General features: G+C 44.8%; 1 protein-coding gene across 3 annotated transcripts; it reads right to left on the reverse strand.

Moving 5' to 3' along the window:
• Positions 1-1,234: 1,234 nt before the first annotated feature.
• Positions 1,235-23,592, reverse strand: LARP6 (La ribonucleoprotein 6, translational regulator). Of its 3 annotated transcripts, none has more exons than XM_003267168.4 (3): positions 23,222-23,592; positions 5,997-6,207; positions 1,235-2,801 (listed from the first exon to the last, which is right to left on the reverse strand). In XM_003267168.4, the coding sequence occupies exons 1-3, from the start codon at positions 23,419-23,421 to the stop codon at positions 1,737-1,739; spliced, it is 1,476 nt and encodes a 491-aa protein (XP_003267216.2). In that variant the 5' UTR covers positions 23,422-23,592; the 3' UTR covers positions 1,235-1,736. The 3 variants fall into 3 exon arrangements, with proteins under 3 accessions (XP_003267216.2, XP_030670533.1, XP_030670534.1); XM_030814673.1 differs by lacking the exon at positions 23,222-23,592 and adding an exon at positions 22,680-23,151; XM_030814674.1 differs by lacking the exons at positions 1,235-2,801; positions 5,997-6,207 and adding an exon at positions 20,733-21,047 and having other exon boundaries at positions 23,222-23,517.
• Positions 23,593-25,605: the final 2,013 nt, after the last annotated feature.

A 25,605-nucleotide genomic window follows, 5' to 3' on the forward strand; every position in this document is an offset into this window, starting at 1 on the left:
TATTATTTTCCTACTTCAGCAGCTGCATGTGTGATACTGGCATAATAATTCCTTATGATGGACACTGAGAGTAAGTGAAATGTGTCTAACCAAATGCCTAGCATGTAGGAAGGTGCTGAATAAATATTAGCACCTTTTAGGGTGGGTTCTTTTTTGAATATGGATAGTAAAGATCAGAAATGTTGAGTACCACTTAGTGGTTAAACAGTGTGGGCTCCAAAGCCAGACCACTAGTTTCAAGCCCAACTCTACCAATTTAGCTGTTAAGCCTTGGACAAGTTAATTACCCAAGTAAAGTCTGTTTTTTTCTGGAATAAAATAGAGATAATACCTGAACATTTCTCTTGTAGTTTTTGGGCAGATTAAATGAGATAATGCATGGAATGGAAAGCTCTTAGCATAGGCCCTGGCACCTAATCACTGTTCAATAATTATTAACAAGCTCTATTAAATCCTGCCAAATAGCCAGAGCATAGGCCAACACTGGAATCTAGGCCAATGCTCTTTCTGCTACACCAAGGCAGCTCCTGATGATAACAAACATTAACCCAAGTGAGAAGGAAAGAGAGCTAACATGTATGGAGGGCCAGCTGCATTCCAGACATGGACATCATGACAAAGCAATTCACAGGGAGATGATGAGGTTCACGGGGCTTAGTAACCTTTCCAAGGTCACAAAATAGTGAGAGATGTGGGGGTCAAATGGACTGACCTCAAGTCCTGCAGCCTTTGTCCATCCAGTGGTTCTCTAGCTTGCATCAGAATCACCTGCAGAGTTTGTTAAAACCGAGATTCCAGGCCTTTCTCCCAGACTTTCTAATTCAGTGGGCCTAGGGTTGGCCTGAGAATCTGGATTTCTAACAAGTTCCCCGGTGAGATCAATGCTGTGGGTCCTGGACTGTACACCCTCAGTATACGCCAAGCTGCCTTTGCTCAGTAAAATTCATTGTGATGAGACACCTCTCAGGCTGCCAGAAGCCCAAGGAGAGCCCTGGGGCTGCCCTGGGGTACAGTGAGGAACCCTAAATGCCCTGACTTGATCACTATGCATTACAAACACGTAACGAAGTTTCTCATGTAGCCCGTAAATGTGTACAAATAAAAAAATTTTCAAATGTTCTCTTAAAGAAAAGAAAGATGTCTCTGCTAAGCTTCTCATGGCCTCATGACATACCACCCACAGCTCTATCAGACAGGCACAGACTTTTGTCAGGCACAATCTATAACCTCGAAGTCAGCACTCCCAGTTGGGTGTTTTATTATTTATTTACTTGACAGGTAACATCGATTTGGTCCTATAAGACACCATGCTACAGGCTTAGCTACTTGCTGTTGCACAAGAGAACTCTCCTGAACTCTCAGGAAGCCCTTGCATGGCCTATCGAGGACAGCTCAGTCACTGAAGGAAAAAATTCCATACCAAAGAAGAGAGATGCTGCCAGACTTTCCCCAGGGAACCTCCGTCCCACAGCCCTTCAGGGCCATCACACTCACACACATCAGCCATCATCAAAATAGTGGCCATGCTGGGAAGAACAGGAGTCCTGAACTAGAAGGTGGTCTTCAAACCGTGGCGTACCGATTTATGTATATTACAGATAGATAAATTAAGAGGTCTACATGTATACAAAATCTCTCGAAGGGGAATGAATTCCATTCTGTCATGCCAGGTGTTTGTCAGAACCTTGAAAACGAAGGTGGTTTTCAGTGGAGCTGGTATTAAAAATAGAAGGTATTTATACACAGGCCCTGCTCCTCTCATGGCCATGAAATCCTCTGGTGTTGTCAGGGCCCCTGGGCAACCTCAGCACCCCTACGGGTAGCCCATCTGCACTCTGCATCTTCCGGGAGAGCAGGGGACTCGCACCGGGGCTTTTCTCCTGGGTCCCCATCTCGGCTTGGCGGCGCCTCCGGACCCAGGGGCTGCCAGAGGGAGTGACGCTGCTGTCAGAGGAATAATCCATACACTTGCGGAAGATCTCAGGGCTGGTGCTGCAGTTCAGTCTACCTTCCTCCGCCAGTGGGGACTTTCTGGAAACGCCTTTGCGTTGGGCCAGGGGGCTGCTCCAAGGACTTGTGCAAGGGGAGGCATTTGGACTCAGAAAGAGATTCTGGTGGCCAGAAGGGCTGAGCTTGTTGGTGGCCGCGTGCCGTCGGCCCGCCATAGGGGACGTGGGGTTGCTCTCGGGGTCAGAGGAGCTGTTGGCGGAAGACTCATCACCCATGTACTGAAGCTCCTCGACTCTCTTGTTCAGGGACTTGTTCAGGTGGATGCTCGCAGTGGGCTCCTCGTCATGATTTTTGTCTTTGGCAGGTTTCTTTTTGGGTGGCTTCATACCAATCAGGACAGCTTTCATGTTCTCTTTGCCCTGAGATTCTGTGATCATGAACTCATGGGCTTTGATGGCTGCTTCCACCTCCTCGAACTCCACGATGGCGCACTCCTGGGTCCCCACTTGGCTGTAGCGGCTGCTGATCCTCCGGATGTCAGGGGGCAGCTCTCTCCCAGGTTTGAGGATCCGCACTGATGAGATGACTCCAAAAGTCCCGAAAAGCTTGAGTAGGTGTTCCATCACCTTCTCCTGCACCCTTCCATTCTTCTGGGGGGTGGCCAGAGCCCACAGCTTAGGAGACAGGTAGAGATCATAGACCAGGAGCATCTTGCTGGGGAGGTTCTCGTTGGGGAACAGTGGGACAGGGGTGGTCCTCCTCACCTTCCGGTGGTCCTCATTCAACTCAAGGACCACTGAATACTTCAAGGCATGTGCTGTGGTTCTCCAGTCCCGTGTAAGGTGTTTCACCTGCAGAACATAAAGCAAATCTGAAATAGTATCTAACGTCCTTGTCCATCCTTGTGTATGCTATAAGCTCCCTCCCTCACTTCCTTATCCCTGTAGCACCAGAATCCCTGTATTCTAGTGTCTAGAATCATACGTGGTATATGTAAACACTCAAAAATCTAGTGAATGAATAAGTGAATGAAAGCAAGTTCTACCATTTCAAACAAGGGCACCACAGCAGTGTTGTCCAACAGAACTCTCCATGAAAATGGAAATATTCCATTCTGTGCAAGTTTAGAGGTTAAATTTGCAGGCTCTGGAACAAGGCTGCTGTATACACAAATCAAAGGCCCACCTCTAGCTTGCAGTAAGACTTGGAAAGTTATTCAACCTCTTAGTGCCTCGACTTGCCCTGGAAAATGGAGATGTTAATAGTGCCATCTCAAAGAGCTGTCCTGAGGATTAAACGAATCAATATATACATGTACATATGTATGTACAGACACATACAAACTCATTTACATATAAAACAGAATAGTGTCTAGCTCACAGTGAGTACTAAATAATCATGTGCTATCATTACTTCCAATATTACATGCTATTATTTTGATAGGATTTGGAGATTTTAACATTCAAATGCTTCTCTAAAGCAGTATTTCTGCATTTCTGCATTTGATACAGAGAAGGTTCCAAAAGATCTTTCACATTTCACTGCAATATCTCCTGAGAATGACGTGGACTATTTCAACTTGAAATTAAATCCAACTTGGGCCTCACTAAGAACGGTGAAATAATCCCTCCCTCCTCCTCTGTTGGTGGAAATTGTATCAATGTTGCAGTATAGGGAAGCTATACTTATACTGTAAAACAGCAATTTTCTAGAGGCCCACTTCCAGTGAAGGGAATGCCAGGGGGAATGAGTCATCCCAAAGAAATAGTGAAGGTGGGCGGGGCGGGTAACCTGAGCCCGTAATGGCGAGATCCCCCTGAGTCCTCTGAGAACAGGCCAACATAGCTGCTCTGCAAAAGAAGTGGGAACTCCAGGTGCCTCTGAGCATAAAATAGGAACTTCATGAAACTCAGGAAGGAAAGGCTCACTCACTGGGCAGGATGGGGAAACCTTGGCAGACCCATTGCTATACACAGGCTCCTAGAGAGAGAGCACTGTCCACTGTAGCCTGTGGTTTCTGGGTGAAATGGCTCAGACTTAGGCTACTAGAAGAACACAGGGCCAAGGGCACAGAGAAGCAGGCCCAGGCAAAGGGTCGGATTTTGGTGGACAGAGTCCATGAGGAATCCAGAAAGGGTGAAGCTGATGACTGCAGGTGAGTGTGAGGCTGTGGGAAAGCCAGGCAGTGGCTCACTGTGGGGTGAAACATGGTGGAGTCTGCTCCGAAAACAGCTAGGGAGGGAGCACTTGGGAGATAAAAAGAGACAATTTCCTAAGCCTGAAGCTTGAGCTAGGAGCACCTGGGAAAAGCACAGCACTGCCTTACTCAGAGGGCTACAGAAGTCTGTGGGGGACCACATCTCACTGCAAGAAAAGCAGGCTCTGGCAAGGACTGCATATCCCTCCTGAGCCAGAAGCAAGGTCCACTGGGAAATCTCGGTTACAGTCTCAGCATCCTAAGCCTGGGTCTGTGACCATTCATAAGGAAGGGCCAGGTAGCACCTGAGAAAAGGGACCAGGGAGCTTTCATCCTTGTGCAATTACTAGAAGAACTCTAAAGTTTCAGAAGCGTTGTGATTTCCCTGTGTTTTTTACCTTTGTCATGTATGTTCCCCTTTTGTGATTAACAGGAAATCCTTCAGAATGAAAAGGATCTTTGCTCTGATTTTGGAGGTGTTAGGGAGTCTGTCTGTACTCTGCAGCCAGGTTTCAACAGAGAAGAACATTCCTAAATAGGTCCATAAGTGGCAGCTTAAAGAGGAAAGCAAAACAGGCTGACTCTCAGGGTCCCTGGGGAGGAATAAAGAGATGTGCTGGATGATTCCACTGGCTGCTTCATTTTGGGATTCCCCCACAAACACTTTTCATATGAAGGTTTGCTCACTGTTCTCTGGCCATTAAAATATCCCTTCCATTCCCCTGTACTTAGAAAACTCCTACTTATCCTCCAAAATCCTATTTCAATGACACCTTCTCTGGGAAGACTTCTCAGTTCTCCAGGCAGGGTTAGTTGCTCTGATCAACTAGCTCCCAACAGTACTGTGTTCTCTCTTTTGTCCTACTGTATGTGGTCACATTGTAATCTTTCAGATCTCTCTCCTTTATTGGACTGTGAGCTTGTCAAGGACAAGGGGGAGTATGATTTTCATTCTGTACATCCTGCGCCTAGCACAGCACTCAGCAGAGACAATGAGTATATTTGATGAATGAATAAAGGAAAAAGAGCGACAGGGCCAGGCAGAGTACACCAGTGGGTGAGGCAGGGAAGAGGTCCAAGGAGAAAAGCTCTCCTCCAGTGCTCTCTGACAAAGTACACAGACAACTTGGCCGGGACCCACTTGTTACGCATCCCGTTATGCAACAGGCCGCGTGGTGCTTTTCCATTCTAGTAAATGCACTTCCCCTAGGGAGACACAGAGTTCTTACTCCAACTAGTCTGTCAACTCTCTGAGAAGTAGACAGTACACAGCCCAAACACTGGATCTATATATGGCAGGGACAAGCAGTCTGCTGCCCAGATGGCAGCAATAATTACAAATCTCATCTCCCTATTGTATAGATGAGGATGATGGCGTCACACAGGCAGAGCATGTGTGTCTTAGAGAAGGCTCATTTCTGAGAGTTCTGCGTGCTCATTCTCTCCCTTTGCTTATTCAACTTGACAAATGAAAAGCTTGGATTTCATATAATTTTAGGCCTGGCAGGTATCTCTCAAGGCCTTCGAGTCCGTCTGTCCTGGTATCACATCCTCCTAGCCACCCACTTGCCTGGCAAAAGTGCCTGAACTTTAAGAACAAGTAATACTGTTTCATAACTGCTGCCAGCTGAGATTTGTCCCAATGCCCAGGACCCTTTTAATAGTGTGGGAGTATATTCTGAACAATCCTAAATCCCTTCTCCTAGCCATTTTTCTCTTTTTCAGGCACAGACTTAATTTTAAAAATTGTTCATCATCAGGTCTCAAGGGAGTTAAAAAAAAATATTTAGAACCACAACCTAAAACAAACTTGAAATCCTTGAAGCAGCTTCTGAGAACCAAGCCTCACCTTTTTGAAGGACGTGAGTAGCTTAACACTCACATATCCCAGCTTGTTCCTCCTCACGTGTTTTAGCAAAAAGGCGTCCTTCTCCAGGTTTTCATCTGAAAAGTAGAATTCAATCTGATCCACCAGTTTCTTGATCAACTCCTCGTCCGGGGGCTTCCACTCCTGCTCCAGGTCCTCACGCTCATTCTCGCCTCCACTTGCAGTGGTGCCACTGAGACCAGAAGGAGACACCGGGTGTTAGGGGTTGAACTGTGTCCCCCAAAAATTCATGTTGAAGTCCTGACCCCCAGTACCTTGGAATATGATGTTATTTGGAAATGGGGGTCACTGCAGATGCAATTAATTAAGATGAGGTCTTACTGGAGTAGGGTGGACCCCCTAATCCAATACAACCGGGGTCCTTATCAAAAGGGGAAATTTGAACACAGACATGCACACAGAGAGAACATCATGTGAAGGCGAAGGGAGAGACTGGGGTGATATAGCAAAACCCAAGGAACGCCAAAGACTGCCACTAGAAGCAAGGAAAGATGCCTAGAACGGATCCATTTCTAGTACTTTCAGAGGGTGCATGGCCCTATTGACACCTTGATTTCAGGCTTCAGGCCTCCAGAATCATAAAACAATATATTTCTGTTATTCTAAACCATCTAGCTCGTGGTATTTTGTTACGGCAGCCCTGGGAAATGACACTGGGTCACATGGCCACAGAAGGAGAGGTTTGCCCCCAAACAGCTAAGAAGTCAATCTTTCATTTTTAACAAGTATGGAGGATCATAAAAATAATAACTGGCCAGGCATCGTGGCTCCCATCTGTAATACCAGCACTTTGGGAGGCTGAGGTAGGTGGCCTGAGCCCAGGAATTTGAGACCAGCCTGGGCAACAGAGTGGGACCCCTGTCGCTACCAAACAACAACAACAACAAAAATTAGCCAGGTGTGGTGGTGCACGCCAACAGTCCGAGCTACTTGGGAGGCTGAGGTGGGAGGAGAGCTTGAGCCCGGGAGGTCTTGGTCACAGTGAGCCAACATTGCACCACTGTACCCCAGACTGGGAGACAGAGTGAGACCCTGTCTCAAAATAATAATTATTATTATAATAACACCCTCTGCTGACATGTATGTGGCACTCTGCCACTGGCAAAATGCCTTTCGCATATACTGTCTTATTCTTCCTTCTCTACTTCACCCCCTCAAATCCTGGTTTCTAGAAGACAGTATAGCAGAGTTACTTGACCTTTCGGTAAGATCCTCCATATTTATTAAAGAATAAAAGCTTGATTTCTTAGCTGGTTCAGGACAAGACCTGGAGTGCAGTGGTGCGATCTCCATGTGGATACATGATCACTGCCTCTCAGGAGTCACTGCAGTGGTGCAATCTCCATGTGGATACATGATCACTGACTCTCAAGCCATCTGCCTGGCCTCCCAAAGTGCTGGAATTACAGATGGGAGTGTAATTTCCTAGGGCTGCCGGCTCTAGGAATCCTGGCTTTAGAGTTAAGATTGCCTGGGTCCAAATGCTTGGTTCAGACTGAGTATCCCTTATCCAAAATGCCTGGGACCAGAAGTGTTTCAGATTTCCAATTTTTCCAGATTTTGGAATATGTGCATATACATAATGAGATATCTCAAGGATAGGACCCAAGTCTAAATGCAAATTCATTTATGTTTCATATACACCTTATACAGATAACCTGAGGTAATCTTATGCAATATTTTTAATAATTTTGTGTGTGAAACAAAGTTTCTGAACCATCAGAAAGCAAAGCTGTCACTATCTCAGTTTTTAACCCATGTTAAATCTGTGGTGTCATGGTGGCGCTCAAAATGTTTCCGATTTTAGAGCATTTCAGATTTTGAATTTTTTGATTAAGGATGTTCAACCTGTTTATTAGTTAAGTAAATTTAGGCAAGGAACTCCACTGCATCTCACTTCAGTTCTATTACCTGTAAATTGGGAATCATGATAGTCCCTACCCTCATGTGAGTGTTGTGAAGATTCAATGAATTAATATATGAAAATATCCAGAAGAGTGCCTAGCGTACCCTTAAAGCTCAGTAGGCATAGATACATTCCCTCGCTCATTCATAAGAGGCAGATCTAGGATTTAAACTCAAATCCTCTGTCTCCAAAGCCAGTATACATAATACCTTATATGTTTTGCTAGGACCCTGCAATGGACTCTGGAAACAATCCCATCACAGGGGCCCTTCTTAATAAAGCCCGCTATCACCAGCAGCACCACCTGGGTAGACGTCCTCCTCTCCCTCTCCCTAAGATCATTAGCTGATAAGCAATCCTGGACAGAGCTTCCTTAGGAGGGCTAATCTTTCATAAGGGGATTATAACAATTTCAAACCAATAAACATTTAGAGAATATTGATTATCCACATCATAACTGATGCCATTATTAGAAGATTGCAGAAAGTTGCAGGTAGGTAGTTATAGGAGTTGGTTTAGCAACTCAATGTCAGGACCAATAATCTCAACAAGGCCTATTACTGTGATCACTTAAAGCTGGAAAAGACACATACATATATGTCCTTCAACAAAATTTTCACTGGCTCTCAGCCTCACAAAAACAAAAAAAAAAAGAAAAGAAGCAACTGTGGAATACTCACAATGAGGGAAAAACAAATATTCTGGCAAGAGAGAAAAAAGCAAATAAATCTATTTTAAAATTTTTCAAATTCAGAAATTACAATTAGTATAAATATAGGCATTGGTTGATTAAAAATAAAGAGTTTTAGCTATTTGCCTGTAGGCAGCCTGGAATGGCTTTTAAAATACCTTATTGATGTCTCAAATGTAGAGTGAAGAGGCCTGGCGTTGTGGCTCACACCTATAACCCAGCACTTTGGGAGGCTGAGGTGGGCGGATGACTTGAGGTCAGAAGATCGAGACCAGCCTGGCCAACATGGTGAAACCCCATCTCTACTAAAAATACAAAAAATTAGCCGGGTGTGGTGGCACATGCCTGTAATCCCAGCTACTCGGGAGGCTGAGGCAAGAGAATCCCTTGAACTTAGGAGGTGGAGGTTACAGTGAGCAGAGATTGCACCACTGCACTCCAGTCTGTTTGACAGAGCGAGACTGTCTCAAAAAAAAAAAAATGTATAGTGAAGAAAATAATAGGGAGACTCAATTTTAAAGTTTTGTTTTTAAATCTTGTTAAAATGGGATGATAAGCGTCAGACATTAAGCTGACTCACCCAACATCCAATAACAAACACTTTCTCAATTGCCTTCTTTCTTTTTTTTTTTTGAGACAGAGTCATGCTCTGTGGCCCAGGCTAGAGTGCAGTGGCACCATCTCGGCTCACTGCAAGCTCCGCCTCCCGGGTTCACGCCATTCTCCTGCCTCAGCCTCCCGAGTAGAAGCGACTACAGGTGCCCGCCACCACACCCGGCTTCAATTGCCTTCTTTACTCTAGAGGCTATAAAAACTAAATGTTATGGCTGGTAACACTTAAGTGAAAATCTCTTGGCCCTGTCCCTTCCCCTTTTATCTGCTTTGAATGTGGATGTGATGGTTGAATCTGTAGCAGCCATTTTACTACCATAAGGAAAAGGCCAAAAGAATCGGCTTGGCCTGATTTGTTGACATTATTGGCCCTGACATTATTGAGTTGTTGGACCAGCTCTTATAACTATCTACCTGCAGATTTTTTATTATTACATGAGAAAGATCAAATCCTATTTGTTTAATTCACTTGTTGGGTTTTCTATTACTTAAACAGCCAAATACAATAGTAACCTCAGCAACACTACATGGAGAAAAGAGGTCCTCAAAACATGCCAAAGGGAAGACATCAGTGGGACAACCAATAGGATGAAAAAGGAGACGCAAGATGGACAGAACAAATTTCAGTTTATTAAGGAAAGTTTATCCCCTAAAGAGTAGTTAAAACAGATGGGTTGAGGCCGGGTGCAGTGGCTCATGCCTGTAATGCCAGCACTTTGGGAGGCTGAGGCAGGCGCATCACCTGAGGTTAGGAGTTTGAGACCGGCCTGGCCAACATGGTGAAACCCCATTTCTACCAAAAATATAAAAATTAGCTGGGTGTGGTGGTGGTCGCCTGTAATCCCAGCTACTCAGGAGGCTGAGGCAAGAGAATCGCTTGAACCCGGAGGGCGGAGGTTGCAGTGAGCCGGGATCACGCCATTGCACTCCAGCCTGGGTGACAAGAGTGAAACTCCATCTCAAACAAAAACAAACAAAAAACAAATGGGTTGGATATAACAGACAAAATAACTACAAATGCAAAGGGACTTCCTGGCCCAGCTAACAAAGATGTCAGTAAATCGCAGGGGATGGGGCCGAGTGTGTGCTAATGGCCAGTGAAGAGTTTTGAGCAGACTCAGGGGTATTGGCAAAATGGTCTAACTTACTACAAATAGCTAGTATTTCAGAAGTGACTGCACTACCAAAGGGACCCACAGACAAGTTAGTCCTATTCCCAAACTAGAGCAACAGATGCTATTACAAAAGGTAAACTCATAAACAAATAAAGCATAATGGAAGGAAGGCAGTATAATTTCTCAATCTCTCTAATGCTTATTCCAGAGCTTCCCAATCTTCCCAAGGTCTGCCGTGTCTGCTTTACTGCCTGCAGATGATTCTATCTCAGACTGGATGGAGAGGATAGAGTTCATCCAATCAAGCTTCTCTAGACCTCCGTTGGACAACCCCTTCTCCCTTTTCCTAACCTTCGCTCCAGCTTGTTCTGTGTCTCTAGACATCCATCAAAGAACTTGTAGCCATATCCAGGTGTCTCTTCTCCATCTTGGTCCTTGATATAGTTTGAATGTATGTCTTAGCCAGATCTCATGTTGAATTGTAATCCCCGGTGTTAGAGGTGGGGCCTGGTGGGAGGTGATTGAATCATGGGGTGGTTTCTCATGAATGATTTAGCACCATCCCCTTGGTGCTGCCCTCTTGATAGTGAGTTCTCATAAGACCTGGTCATTTAAAAGTATGTAGTACTCCCCCCTACCCCCACCATCACCAACTCTCTCTCTTGCTCCTGCTTTCGTGATGTGATGTGCCTGTTCTCTCTTCACCTTCTACCACGATTGTAAGCTTCCTGAGGCCTCCCCAGAAGCAGATGCTAGTGCCATGCTTCCTATACAGCCTGCAGAGCCAAGAGCCAATCAAGCCTCTTTTCTTATAAATTACCTAGTCTCAGATATTTCTTTACAGCAATGCAAGAATGGCCTCACACAGTCTTCTTGCCCCCGATGCAGGATCTGACATTATTGACCACCTTCTTCTTGATACTCTCCCCCCTGGGCTTATGTGACTTATTCTTTTCTGATTCTTCTCCCCATTTTATTGCCCTCTATGTCTCCTCTTTCTCTCTCCATTTCTTTTCTTTTCTCTTTTTGAGACTGGATCTTGCTCTGTCGCCTCAAGTTGGAATGCAGTGGCATGAACACAGCTCACTGCAGCCTCAGCCTCCCAAGCTCAAGCAATCCTCCCACCTCAGCCTCCCAAGTAGCTGGGGCTATAGGAATGTGCCATCATGCCTGGCTAATTTTTCTATTTTTTTTTTTGTAGAGATGGGGTTTTGCCTTGTTGCTCAGACTGGTCTTGAAACCCTGGGCTCAAGTGATCCACCCACCTCAGCCTCCCAAAGTGTTGGGATTACAGGTATGAGCCACCATGCCTGGCCTCTCTCCTCATTTCTAAGTGTAGGTGTTACCCAGAATCTATCCCTGACACTTTATCCCCTAGCAACCTCTACACTTCAGCTCCTATAAGCTCATCAAATTCAAATCTACCCCCCAGCCTGTCCGCCGCCCCACACCTTCCTCTCCTTCCTGAGCTGCAGTCCTCAATTCCTAACTGCATGCCAGACATTTCCACTAGGACAATCTGATGTAGCATCGGATTAAATATGTCCACAATCTAACTTCTCACCTTCTGCAGAACCTGACCTCAGGCAGGACTGAAGCCTGGGCCTATCAACAGGCATTCTATCTGGGAAGTTGACCTTCCTTTCACACAGTCTCACAGTAGACTATCCATAATGTATCGGGGGTGACTCTGCATCAATTATTTGCACTCACTGAGCAGACAGGCAGATAGCCAGAGATTCCAGAACAGGTGGGTGATACTGTGGAGTTGACATAAACCCTTATGCGAGTGCAGAGGTGAGCTTCTTGCACTTGGAGGACTCCACCCTCTGCATGAGTGCTGTCAGCAGCAACTGTGCACCTCCAAAGGGGGATCTTGGGGGAGTTGGAAGGCCTATGTTATATCCAGGAGCAGGCTGCGTTGTTTCCTGTTTGTGAAATAGCCTTCAAAAGGGAAAAGATACCATATCTTTTATGAATATTGTTTATATCCTTTAAACCTGAATATTGTCAACTTATTGCTGATTACAACCATCCTGTGACAATCATATATCTTCCCTTCCAACCCACCCCACCAACTACTTTCCCTATTCACTATTCTATGTACTTAAGCTCAAGACCTAGGATGTGTCCTTTCACTCTCTCTTTTGCCCCCCATATTTAGTCAATTATAAAGTGCTTATTTCATTTTGCAGGGCCTCCCATCTGTTCTCTCTTTGCCATTCCAACCATCCTCATTATTTCTCCCTTGGACACTATTAATAGCTCATGAAAACATGATTCCAAAAAATTAAAGTAATAGATAAACATAGCAAAAACTAAAATAAAATAGTAGGGAACTTATAAAGAAACCAACAATTCCCCATTCCACCTTTCCTCCCTAGAGGTAACTTCTCTTCAGCCATTTAATTCTTAGGAGAGTTATCTCATAGCTCTATAAAATATGCTTATAGCTCTATTTCTCACTTGCCAACTGTAGTCATTCTCTATTCATGTCTTACTATATAAAATGAGTATTTGGGGTCACTTATGACTTATGTCCCTAAATAACCCCTTCTTCAAATTTTCTTTTAGTTTTTGTTCTTCTATTAGCCTTCTATTTGTGGTTTGGGTGTCTTTTTTTTTTTTTTTTTTTTTGAGACAGAGTGTCACTCTGTCACCCAGACTGGAGTGCAGTGGCATGATCTTGCCTCACTGCAACCTCTGCCTCCTGGGTTTAAATGATTCTTCTGTCTCAGCCTCCTGAGTAGCTGGCATTACAGGTGCACGCTGCCACGCCTGGCTAATTTTTTGTATTTTAGTAGAGACGGGGTTTCACCGTGTTGCCCAGGCTGGCCTCAAACTCCTGAGCTCAGGCAATCTGCCCACCTCGGCCTCCCAAAGTGCTAGGATTACAGGCGTGAGCAACCGCACCCAACCCTCTTTTTTTTTTTTTTTTTTTTTTTTTTTTTTAAGACCATCTCACTCTGTCGCCCAGGCTGGAGTGCAGTGGTGCGATCTCGGCTCACTGTGACCTCTGCCTCCCAGGTTCAAGCGATTCTCCCACCTCAACCTCTCAAGTAGCTGGAACTACAGGCACGCACCACCACACCCAGCTAATTTTTGTATTTTTAGTAGAGACGGAGTTTCACCATGTTGGCAAGGCTGGTCTCAAACTCCTGACCTCATGTGATCTGCCTGTCTCAGCCTCCCAATGTGCTGGGATTACAGGCGTGAGCCACCATGCCCAGCCCTATTTGTGTTTTAAAATAATATACTTTAAGTGGTTTCTTATTCCATAAACATTAAAAAGTATTTTTCAATTCCTTGCTACATGTGATATATTACACACTACTGTCCTACCCTCTCTTCCATCTCATCTATTTCCAACCTTCCATATTGCATCAGATGTACTTTTATTTCATCTTGCCATGGTTCATAATATTTCATTCTATTCAGTAACTAATATTCTATATTTTATCTGTAGACACATACTGAAAATTGAAAGTCAATCAGTTGTATTTTATTATTATGACTATGTAAACACTGTTCGCTACATGGCTAAGTCATTTGCTAAGATTACATTTCTTGTCTTAAAGTCCTATTAGTTGACTGACCACCTGGATTGGTCCTCTATGTTTATTTTTTCTTTCATGTGATCTGTCTTTGTCTTTGTTTGTAATTTACACACTAAGAGATTTCTTTGACATTATATTCTAACCTTTCCTACGGAATTTTTAAATTTTAGTAGTTATTTATTTAGTTTCTAAGAACTCTTTTTGATCCTCAGATCATTCCCTTCTAAGACTTTCCTACTCTTGTTTTGTGGATACAGTATCTTAAGTTCACTCTCAGGGTGCTAGTTGGAGTATAAATTTTTGAGTCTTTTGTTTCAACATCATCACCTCTGTATCCTTTGGGGTCAGTTCTTCCATTTAACTTTCATGCCACTGATTTTCTTCAGGTGACTAATAAATAATCCATTTTTTCTTTATTAAAGAGTTTAACAAACTTATTTTAGAATAGTTTTAGATTTACAGAAAAGTTGTGAAAATTGTACAGAGTTCCCATATATACACCTAGGCTTGCTCTGTTATAAATATCTTGCATTAGTATGGTACATGTGTTACAACCAATGAACTAATTACAATAAGTTCATTAGTTCATTATATATTATTATTAGCTAAAGTCTATATTTTATTCAGATTTCCTTAGTTTTTGCCTATTGTCCCTTTTTCTGTTCCAGGATCCCATCCAGAACACCACAGTACATTAATACATTAAGCTGTCATGTCTCCTGAGGCTCCTCTTGGCTGTGACAGTTTTCCTTGTTTTTGATGACCTTGACAGTGTCGAGAAGTACTGGTTAGGTACTTTGTGGAATGTCCCTCAACTGGGATTTTTCTGATGTTCTCTGTCATGATTAGATTTGGATTATGGGCTTTTGGGAGGAGGACCAGAGAGGTAAATTTCCATTCTCAGCACATCCTATCAGGGTACATGCTATCACCATGAATGATCACTGTGGATGTTAACCTTGATCACCTATCTGAGGTAGTGTTTGTCAGGTTTCTCCCCTGTAAAACTACTCCCTTTATCCCCACTCCCATACTGTGCTTTTTGGAAGAAGGCCACTGTACACAGCCCACACTTAGGGTGTGGGGAGTTATACTCCACATCTATTCACTGTGAAGACAAAAGGTACATGCTGCTTTTTCTTGGTGGGTTGTATGGGTTCCCTCTGCAGTTGCACACTCCCACTGGTTTTCTTCCTAGATGGCTGTATGTACACAGGTAGGGTATGCCAAGAGGCCGGCTTCACACGAGGGTGAGCAGCAGGGAATCATTAAGCTGGGGGCTCTACTCAAATGGGGAAGGCTTTACTCTGCAGCTGCCAGCTCTGCTTTCGCATCCCTAGATCTCCGTAGTGAGCTCATTCAGTTCCTCTAGAAAATAATCTTGTCTCTTTTTATTCCCCCTTAAAAATAAAATACCTGCTACTTTTCACTGGCAGACAGAGAGGCTAGGAAATTGTTCTAAAGGAAGAATTTAAATTACCTTTCAGATATTTGTAGCCCTTTTTACTCCTGCATCTTTGGTATACTTCCCAACCACAGTCTTTCTAGGGTTCTGTCTTCCCACCTCCTGCCACCTCCCATGTTATATTTTAGGCTACAGCCTCCTCCACTCTGTGCCATATTACATGTTTTGAAGAACAGCTAGAGTATGTCGCTGCTTTACTTGATGTCACTGATTTACTTTAATAATAATAATAAAAGGTTTTCTATTTCCTGTTAAATAAAATTCAAACTCTTCAGCTCCCAACTAGGCACGGTGGCTCACACCTGTAATCCCAGCACTTTGGGAGGCCAAGGCAGGAGGGTCATTTGAGGCCAGGAGTTCGAGACTAGCTTGGGCAACGTAGCAAGACCCTGTCTCTACAAAAAATTTAAAAATTAGCTAGGTATGGTCGTGCACACCTGTAGTCTAGGCTATTTGGGAGGCTGAGGTGGGAGGATTGCTTGAGCCCAGGAGGTCGAGGCTACAGTGAGCCATGACTGCGCCACTGCACTCCAGCCTGAGTGACAGAGTGAGACCCTGTCTCAAAAAATAAATAAATAAATACATACATAATAAAAAAAAAACCAACAAAGTATTCAGCTCCTTATTCAGATTCACTTAGAATCTGGCTGTAACCAGCATCAAAACTTATTTCCATCAGTTTCCTTTCAGATCCTTTGCTCCAACAAACAGAAAGACATAGTTATCCGTAAGTGTCACAAGCTTTCTGGACTCTGTGCCTTTGAGCTTGCTGTTCCTGTCTCTGAATGCCTTGCTCCTCTCTTTCAGGTCTAAATTCTAGTCACACATTAAGGTCCATCTTAAATGCAATTCTCCTAGGAAAAAAAAATCATTTCTACTTCTCCCAACACTTATCTATATTTGTATTATAGCTACTTGTGTGCACATTTTATTAGCAGCCTGAACACTGAGTTGACAGTAGAACTCAAGCTGGTTTCTTTCATTATAGTATTACCCCAGAGCCTTGCATGTAATGGGAATTTAAAAAGTATCACCAATGTAAAGCAAATAGTTTTGAGGGCAAATCATACCTATCAGGATCCTTTGAGGGAGGAAGTATGGTTTCTGATGAATATGTTCTTAGTGGCCTTTCAAGGAGGCTTGAAAAAGTTTTACACTTAAGGTTTTGCTTTGTTTTGTTTTTTAACAAAACATTGTAAACTGGGAGTGATGAGGTCTTTTGTTATAGCTATAAACCTGTGAGAAATAGGTAGAAATAAAGGGGTACATTTTAAAACAGGTAATTGGGTTCCACGATCTTGGCTCACTGCAACCTCCGCCTCCTAGGTTCAAGCGATTCTCCTGCCTCGGCCTCCTGAGTAGCTGGGACTACAGGTGCGTGCCACCATGCCTGGTTAGTTTTTGTATTTTTTAGTAGAGACAGGGTTTCATCATATTGGCCAGGCTGGTCTCAAACTCCTAACTTCGTGATCTGCCCACCTTGGCCTCCCAAAGTGCTGGGATTACAGGTGTATCATATTTGTAAATGATTTAGAGAAACAAAATGATTTGTAGCATAAAACATCCAAGGCTACTTTTTTCATAAAATATCGAATCTGGTTAAACTGATTGCACAGTTAATCAAATGATACCCTACAGGGGGAAAATATCCAAACTAAAATGGTGGAATAATGAGACCCTCACCACAACTTTCAATCCAGGAATGATTTCTCGGACTCATCGTCTATCATTGCAGATGGTGGAATATGGTATTTTGGCCACCAAGACCAAGAAAATGGTGGACACCAATAAGGAAGGTACCAAACACAAAAGAGAAACATCATTTATGAAAAACACTAGGGTCCAGGTCCTGTCTGTGTGAGATTTCTTTTGACTCACCTCTAGAACAAGATAATGAATGTGAAATGGTTCAAAAAGGACAAATTGATAATGCAATATAAAAACACCAGGGTAGATTCAAAAGATAAAGATTCCTCACTGAGACAGATTGAAAACATACACAGGTATGTTCTCAACTTTGTTAAAGGCATCACCCTTTTACAAACCATATTTTGGATGGTGCTAGCCGGGGGCACATCTTATGCTTGGGTGGCCCATGGGTTCTTATATATTTATTACAGAGACATGAACTTCCTCTCTGACCCTGTCTTCTGCCATGATGTTCTGGCATAAGCCCTTGAGCCTGGGAAAGGGATATGCAACTAGTGGATGTCTCTGCAGGTCTAAATAATGATTCATAGTATGGAGTAGAGACTACATATATAATTTTGTCATATATACATTTATATATTTATAAATGTATATATGTACATATATACATTTTGTCAGTTCCACATCTGACAAAAAATTGACATTAATAAAAAAGTAAGAGGCCAGGCATGGTGGCTCATGCCTGTAATCCCAGCACTTTGGGAGGCCAAGGCGGCCAGATTACTTGAGGTCAGGAGTTCGAGACTAGCCTGGCCAACATGGTGAAACCCCGTCTCTACTAAAAATACAAAAATTAGCCAGGCATGGTGGCAGGTGCCTGTAATCCCAGCTACTCGGGAGGCTGAGGCATAAGAATCACTTGAACCTGGGAGGCGGAGGTTGCAGTGAGCCAAGATGGCGCCATTGCACTCTACCCTGGGTGACAGAGCAGGACTCTGTCTCAAAAAAAAAAAAAGTAGAGACTTTCATTATCACCATCCAAAGCAGGGAAAAAGACAGCCTGTACAATGTCCCTAAAACATCGTGGAAAAAAAGAGAAACCTAGAAGATTGTGTTGTTAAATGAAAAGCAGGTGGCTCAATGGTTTTAATTGTTCATATTAATATTTAATATTATAACTTTGACTCATTTTTACACATTGTAAGACAAAGAAAGTAAGTAATTATGTTAACGTTATCAGGAACCAAGATTTTCAGTATAATAAATAAACAGCAAAAATCCTGTAATGTAAATTTGAATTGGAGTTATTGATATGTGTTTTTTAAAAAACATATTTCTTGGCTGGGCATGGTGGCTGACGCCTGTAATCCCAGCACTTTGGGAGGCCAAGGCAGGCAGATGACAAGGTCAGGAGTTTGAGACCAGCCTGGCCAACATGATGAAATCCCGTCTCTACTAAAAATACAAAAATTAGCCGGGCATGGTGGCAGGTGCCTGTAATCCCAGCTACTCATGAGGCTGAAGCAGAAGAATCACTTGAACCTGGGAGGTGGAGGTTGCAGTGAGCCACGATCAGGTCATTGCACTCCAGCCTGGGCGACAAGAGCAAGACTCTGTCTCAAAAAAAAAAAAAAAAAATATATATATATATATATATATATATATATACACATATATATGTATTTCTTAGTTCTGTCCACTGAAAGGCTCTGAAAGCAACAATACTCTGGCAGAAGTTAGCTTTCCTAATTCCAGGTCTTGGTTTCTAAATACTTTCTTACTGGTATTTGAAAAAACCAGAGATTCCTGTGGAAATGGCTGAATTCCATGACTGGAGTAGGAAAAGTACAAATTATGCCTGGAATATGTAATACCAGAAAGCAAAGAAGTGCTTAAAGACTAATGGGCATGTAACAAAAAGACACAAGGAGGCCAGCTTCAAGGGGGTCTGCTGGCTGCAATGTAGACATTTTGAGCACCAAAAATGACTGTGACTAATTATTAAAAAGTGAATAAATACAAATCCATGAATCGGAGAAAGAGGGAGAGTATAAGCTTGAGGAAGAGCCCTCATTTAAATTATTTAGTGTGCTACTATATCAAATTATCTCTTTGAAAACTGTAATTAAAGGGAAATAAGCATTTTTTTGCCTCTTTAGGAGAAACTTTTGTTCAATCCAGATGATGAGACAAAGCTTTTTTTTTTTTTAATAGAGCAATGCTGGCTAATAAGTGTACAAAAAATGTGAAAATTAGAAAATCCTCAATTTCCAGTCCCCAGTGAAATAACCAACTTAGGTAAGGATCATCAATAGATGCTAAAATAATTAAGTGAAAAGTCACTGGGGAAAGAATATTGCAAGATAAATTGATAACTTGGAAGAAATGCATACATTCCTAGAAACATGCAACCTACCAAGACTGAATTATGAAGAGATAGAAAATCTGAACAGACCAATAACAAGTAAGGAGATTGAATCAGGAATCAAAAATCTCCTATCAAAGAAAAGCTCAAGGCCTGATGGCTTCATTGCTGAATTCTACCAAACATTTAAAGAACCACTAATACCAATACTTCTCAAACTCTTCTAAAACTTTGAAGAGGAGGGAATGCTTCCAAACTCATTTCACAAGGCCAGCATAACCCTGATACTAAAGCCAAACAAGGAAAAGAAAACTATGGGCCAATATCCGTGATGAACATAGATGCAAAAATCCTCAGCAAAATATTAGCAAACTGAATTCGACAGCATCTTAAAAGGATCATTCACCACGATCAATCCCTGGGATGCATGCATGGATCTACATATGCAAATCAATAAATGTGATACATCAACTTAACAGAACCCAGGATGAGAAGCCCACAAATAACTTGTTAACTGCAAAGGGAAAGACAATCTGTACGACGGAGAAATCTCCTTAATCGAATGGTCAAATTTAGCATCACTAAAGGTGGGATGGCTCCTGAGATGATGGAACATCAAGTTACAGGCACGGAATATGAGGCATTCTTGACAAAATGTTTAAACAGAATCAAATCAAAACCTTAGCCCTAACTTCCAGTTTATAAGAAGCATATGGTACAAAAGAGCAAGTAAAATAAGACCATGAGAACATTACCAGACTAATCCAAAATGTGAGACATTCAACAAGACGTCCGACCTCTTCTGTCCAAAATAGCAAAGCATTAGGGAAAAAGAAATTGTGGAAGTTTCTAGATTAATAGAGTCTAGAGACATAAGAAGCAAATGCCTCAATCCAGACCATATTCTGGTTTGAGGGGAAAAAAGAAACAGCTGTAAAAGACAATTGTGGCACTATTTGGGGAATCTTGAATGTGGAACTTGGCTATTAGCTTATCTTCAGGATTACATTAGGGAATGATAGCTAATTTTCTCAGTTGCAATAATAGTGTTAGGGCTTCATAGGGAATGTCATTAGGGTTACAAAATGAAATATTTAAGGTATAATCTTGTGTAAAACATACCTCAAATGGTTCGGGGAAAACACATACATTGTATATCCATTCACCAAATATGGCAAAATGTTAAGTGTTAAATCTAGATTATGGGTATATGAATGCTCATAGTACTATTTTTTCATATTTTCTTTATGTTTGAAAATTTTTACGTTAAAAAGGTGAGAATAAAAGGAAAGGCATCTTTTTAATGAATGAGATGTGGGGAGATGATCAATGAACATTTTAGAGGCTGTAAAGACTTTTCTTTATTGTTCGTTTATTCTGTTCCCTTATATAAGCTAGGTATTAGGTATTCTGTTCCCTTATATAAGCTAGGTATGGAAATACAAAAAGGAGTAAGATAAGGCAGCTGTCTTCAAGGATCTCATTGTCTAGGGGAGGGGAAACACAAATATCTCAACACCATGGAGTGAGTGTGGTGACAGAGATACGCATTCAGTCAACAAACATGTCCTATGTGCTGGGTGCTGTGTTAGGTGCTGAAGATACAATGAATGAAGCAAGCATGGTCCTTGAATTCACCGAGCTCCTATTCCTGTGAGGGAGACACAATGATAGAATCACAATTGTGGAAGGTGCTAGGCATAAAATGTACAGAGTACTACAGCAACAGAGAAGAAAGGAAACACAGCCAGCTCTGGGGTGGGGATTGGGGGTGGTGGAGAAGAGGCGGTGAAGTTTTAAAGGCTGACTAGAAATCAGTCAATCAGAGGACCTAGAGGTGGGGGTGCAGAGGCACGTAGACACAAAATAGCCCCCTATGCTCAAGGAACTGGATGGAATCACGGGAGCATGAACTGTTGACAGGCAGGGAAGGAAGCAATGGGCTGAGGAGATGATGTGAGTGGGTGTCGCATCTTAATGAGCAGATTGAGGAATCTGGGCTTTCTCCTGTAGGCTCCAGGAGCTGAGAACATTCATATCGGGTGATGGCTGCTGCCATGCGAGCCTGGGCCCAAACAGGGGATAGTGTGGATCCTGTTCTTGGCTACATCTCCTCGTGCTCTGGGTGCCTGCCCACTAGGCTCTGTCAGCTCCCTGAGGAACCCAAGGGATTTTCTGGGATCAACTCTATGCCAGTGGGCAGCAGGAAAGGCTTCAGACTGAACACTTGCTGAGACTCAAGCCACGGGAGCTGGGCAATTCTGGAGGAAGTGCAAGAGGGGTTCAGGCAAGAGGCCTACACATACTGAGGCTTGGTTTCTCCTAGACCTCCACAGGGGATCTTTCCAGGCCTTAAACATAAGTAGAGCTTTAATCCTGGCTAATGATACAATCTCACAAATCTAGCCCTCAGGATAGGGATGGCTATTTGCCACTGCCACAGGAAAATAAAGTTATAAGGATAAACCACTCGGGACTATTTTACATACTCTGATATTATCTGACTAGGGGACTGCCTTTTCAAGACTGTGAGCTGTCAGTGACTAAGGGTTCATCATTTTTATGCTCTCGGTACTTAGCACAGAGCTAAACGAATCAGGCCTTGCATTATAAAGCACTGATCTATCTACTTTGTCATATGCTATGGTCCAGCTTTCCTGCCCTACCCTGGTGGGCTGACTTTTCTCCCCTAACAACTGTCTCTACTGGTTTGCCCCGAATCTCTGGGTCCAGAAGTCTGACCCTTTAACCTGGGGAAGGGTGAGCCAGTAATAGAGAATTGCTCTGGGCCCAGTATTCTTCCACCCTTGAGTTGAGTATTCTCCCAGTGAAGTAGATATACGCTTGCCAGGACAATCCTGCAGAACCTTAACAACTAAACGCCTGGGACAGGGTCCTAGAAGAAAGAGAGCCCCTAATAAGTGCCCGTTGGCATCCACCAGAATGTGCAAGTTCTGTCGTTTCCCCACTTTCATGTCTATGTCTATGTTTTATCTCCTTTCAACAGCAGGAACAAAACACTAGTCCTTAAGGGCTTGGGCATTAGTGGATAGGAGCCAAAGTGCCTGAGGACAAAGCTCAGGACCCGGGACAAGGTTAAACAAGTGCCATAGCTGCTCCAAACTACCCAAAACCCAGGAACCCCCCCCGCCCCAACCCCGCTCCGCCGCAAGGCAGCAAGATGATGCAAACATAAAGGTCTGGTGGGAAAGGCTATGTGAAAATGGGAATACCCCAGGGCGGAGGATGTAAGGCAGCAAGTCCTGTATCCGTCTCAAATTACCATGAAATCCCACCTCCTGGAATCCCTCATCAGCAAGTGTCCGCTGTACCTGGCCTGCTACCACCTAAAGACTGAGCGCAGCCAGCAGGACTGAGAAAGGCAGGGCGATGACGGCAGTGAAGGGTAAGTGGGACCACTCGCAAAGGGAGGGGAAGGCGGGCAGGGATGGACTTTGCGGGGATGGGGAGGTGGTGTCTTGGGGGAGCCCACAGAGAAGAGGCCTCCTCCAGAGGAGGCGGTGGCTTGGATGGCCCGTGAAAGTCCTCCTCCTGGATCCCTGAACATCCCCACGTCCAGGCCCCTCAGATCCCGGCCGCCAGCCCTGGGAGCCTCGGTGGGGCGACGAAGCTGCGGGCTGGGGCACCGGCTGCCTCCACGGGCCGGTTCTGACTCAGGGGCTCGGCCCGGAGCTGCTTCCCCGGCGGCGGGGCTGACTCAACCCCCTCTGCCCGAGGAGTTGTCGCGCGCAGTCAGCGCCCCGAACTCGCGCGCGGCCCGGCGCCCCCTCGGGGCCCACCTCCCGGGCCGGCCGCCGCGCCTACCTGTGTCCGCGGCTGGGCTCCTCCTCGCTGGCGCTGCCCCAGCCGGGGCTGAGGTACCGGGCCGGGTCCCCGGCGCCCCGCGTCTCCGCCCCCTCCTCTTCGTCCTCCAACTCGTCCACGTCCTCGGCCTCCTGGATGGCGACGCGGATCTGCACCGCCGTCTCGGGCCCGGGCCGAGCCTCCCCGCCGGACTGGGCCATGGCTCGCGGGACTGCGGCGCTGCCGGGGTCCTCACGCCGCGAGGCCCAGCCAGCCGGTCGGCAGCGACTGCGACGAGGGGGCGGGGGCGGTGCGAGCGCGCCTGCCGCTCGGCCCAGGGGAGGGACAGGGGTCGCGGCGCCCCGCCCCGCGCTGCCGCCGCCGCCGCCGCCGCCGCCGCCGCCACCACCACCACCACCCCGACCGCTAGTGGAGCGCCCGCGCAGGCGGGGCCTCGTAGGTGGAGGGCGGCTTTCCGGAGCTCCTCCCGCGGAGGCCCGTCCCGGAAGGATCCCCGCGACCCCCGATCACTCCCTCAGTCCTTTCGCCGCTGTGGGGCCCCAGCCCGAGAGGAGGTGTGAGGGCTCCCTCCTCCTGCGCCTTCTTTCACGGCGCCGCAGGGATGGGCGCAGCACAGCTGACTTCTGTTTGTGCTTGACTCCGGGGGTGGCAGCCACAGACCACAGCTCCAGGGGCTTCCAGGCCTCCTGCGTGTCTCCCCCACTGGCCTGCCAAGATGAGAAAATCTGCATCGTTAGTCTCTTTGACATAATAACCACCCTAGACCGCGTCTTAGGAGGTCAGGGGCTTGGCTCCTGCCTTGCCCTCTATCAGTTTTTCTCCAAGTGTGGTTCCCAGACCAGGAGCATCAGCTGCACCAGGGAACTTGTTAGAAATTGAATTCTCAGGGCTCATCCAGACCTCCTGAATCAGAATCTATGATTCAGAACTTTGTGTTTTAACAAGGCCTCTAGGTGATGCTGAAGTTCACAAAAGTTCGAAAGCCGATGGCCTGTAGAGTATTCCCTGCACATAGTATGCACTCAGATGTTTGTTGAATGAATAAAGGGAGCTATTGAAATGTCAGGATGTTCTAAAACACGGCCACCTTTTCACGTGTAACTTCAAATTGAGTGTAACTTCAAATTGAGTTCCATCTCACCTCTCCAAATGTGACCCAGAAACTAGGGACAGGAGCATAGAAATGAATAAGACTGGCCGGGCGCAGTGGCTCACGCCTGTAATCTCAGCACTTTGGGAGGCCCAGGCGGGCGGATCACAGGGTCAAGAGATCGAGACCATCCTGGCCAACATGGTGAAACCCCGTCTTTACTAAAAAAATACAAAAATTAGCTGGACGTGGTGGCGCACGCCTGTAATCCCAGCTACTCGGGAGGCTGAGGCAGGAGAATCACTTGAACCTGGGAGGCAGAGGTTGCAGTGAGCCGAGATTGTGCCACTGCACTCCAGCCTGGGCAACAGAGCAAGACTCCGTCTCAAAAAAACAAAAAAAAAGAAAAGAAAAGAAAGAAAGAAGGAAGGAAAGAAGAAAAAGAAATGAATAAGACCTGAATCTGCTTTCATGTAGCACTTTATTTAGAGCCTTAAACATAATTTATCATATTAATTTGCCACACTGGGACCCCAAAACAACAGAACCCTGGACCAATACATTTGTTTTGATATAGGAACGCAAGTTAGGATAGGCTTAGGAAATGAGGTCTCCTGGAGGGCAGTGTCCTTGTAAAAGAACACCATGTATAGGGTCCTGGGTGTCTGGGCAGGGCTGGGGAGAGACCCAGGGGCCCAGCGAGGACAGCCCCTCTTCTTAAGGACACTAGAATCTGGTCCCTTTCTTTGTCGGATCTCTGTTTTGATAGAAGAGGTCCTAAAATAAGTAAGTAAAGGAAGAGAGAGAGACCTTTGGTGCTATTGCTGTTTCTGCACCAGAACAGCTCACATCCCTGGATCTGAGCTACTGGGAAAGGAAGAGGCAAGAGGTTGACAGTGTCTTTTTCCAGCCAGCTGTGCCTCCCCCCAGGGCTACAGAGGCTATAGATCCTCTGCAAGCACCTGTGATGAGGCTCAGAAGGAAAGAGCTGCAGCAGCCACCATGCCTTCCAGTTTGATAATTTCAGTTCCTGAATTTCACAAAGTGATACCCATTATCTATCTCATTTAAGCCATGTCGTGTGGCAAAGACATCAGGGGTTGTTATCCCTACCCACAATGATGGCTCACATTCGTCTCAGGTTTTATAGTTTATGAACAATTCATACATGTCTTTTCAGGGTTTCCAAATGCCTGATCGTAAGAGTCCCCTGGGGACTTTTCTTAAAATATAGATTCTGAAAATATAGTTTGAAAACTGACAGTTGGTGGGTGAATCTGGGCTGTAGAAGCGT

This window comes from Nomascus leucogenys, chromosome 6 (genome assembly GCF_006542625.1).
Source record: "Nomascus leucogenys isolate Asia chromosome 6, Asia_NLE_v1, whole genome shotgun sequence".
NCBI classification, from domain to species: Eukaryota; Metazoa; Chordata; class Mammalia; order Primates; family Hylobatidae; genus Nomascus; species Nomascus leucogenys.

What these genes read in the sequence shown, in the direction of transcription:
- LARP6 (XM_003267168.4), bottom strand. Translation starts at nt 23,421, where the DNA reads ATGGCCCAGTCCGGCGGGGAGGCTCGGCCCGGGCCCGAGACGGCGGTG. An exon ending in GAGCCCAGCCGCGGACACAG is followed by an intron (nt 6,208 to 23,221) that starts GTAGGCGCGGCG and finishes TTCTGGTCTCAG; the next exon opens with TGGCACCACTGCAAGTGGAG. An exon ending in TACTCACGTCCTTCAAAAAG is followed by an intron (nt 2,802 to 5,996) that starts GTGAGGCTTGGT and finishes TATGTTCTGCAG; the next exon opens with GTGAAACACCTTACACGGGA.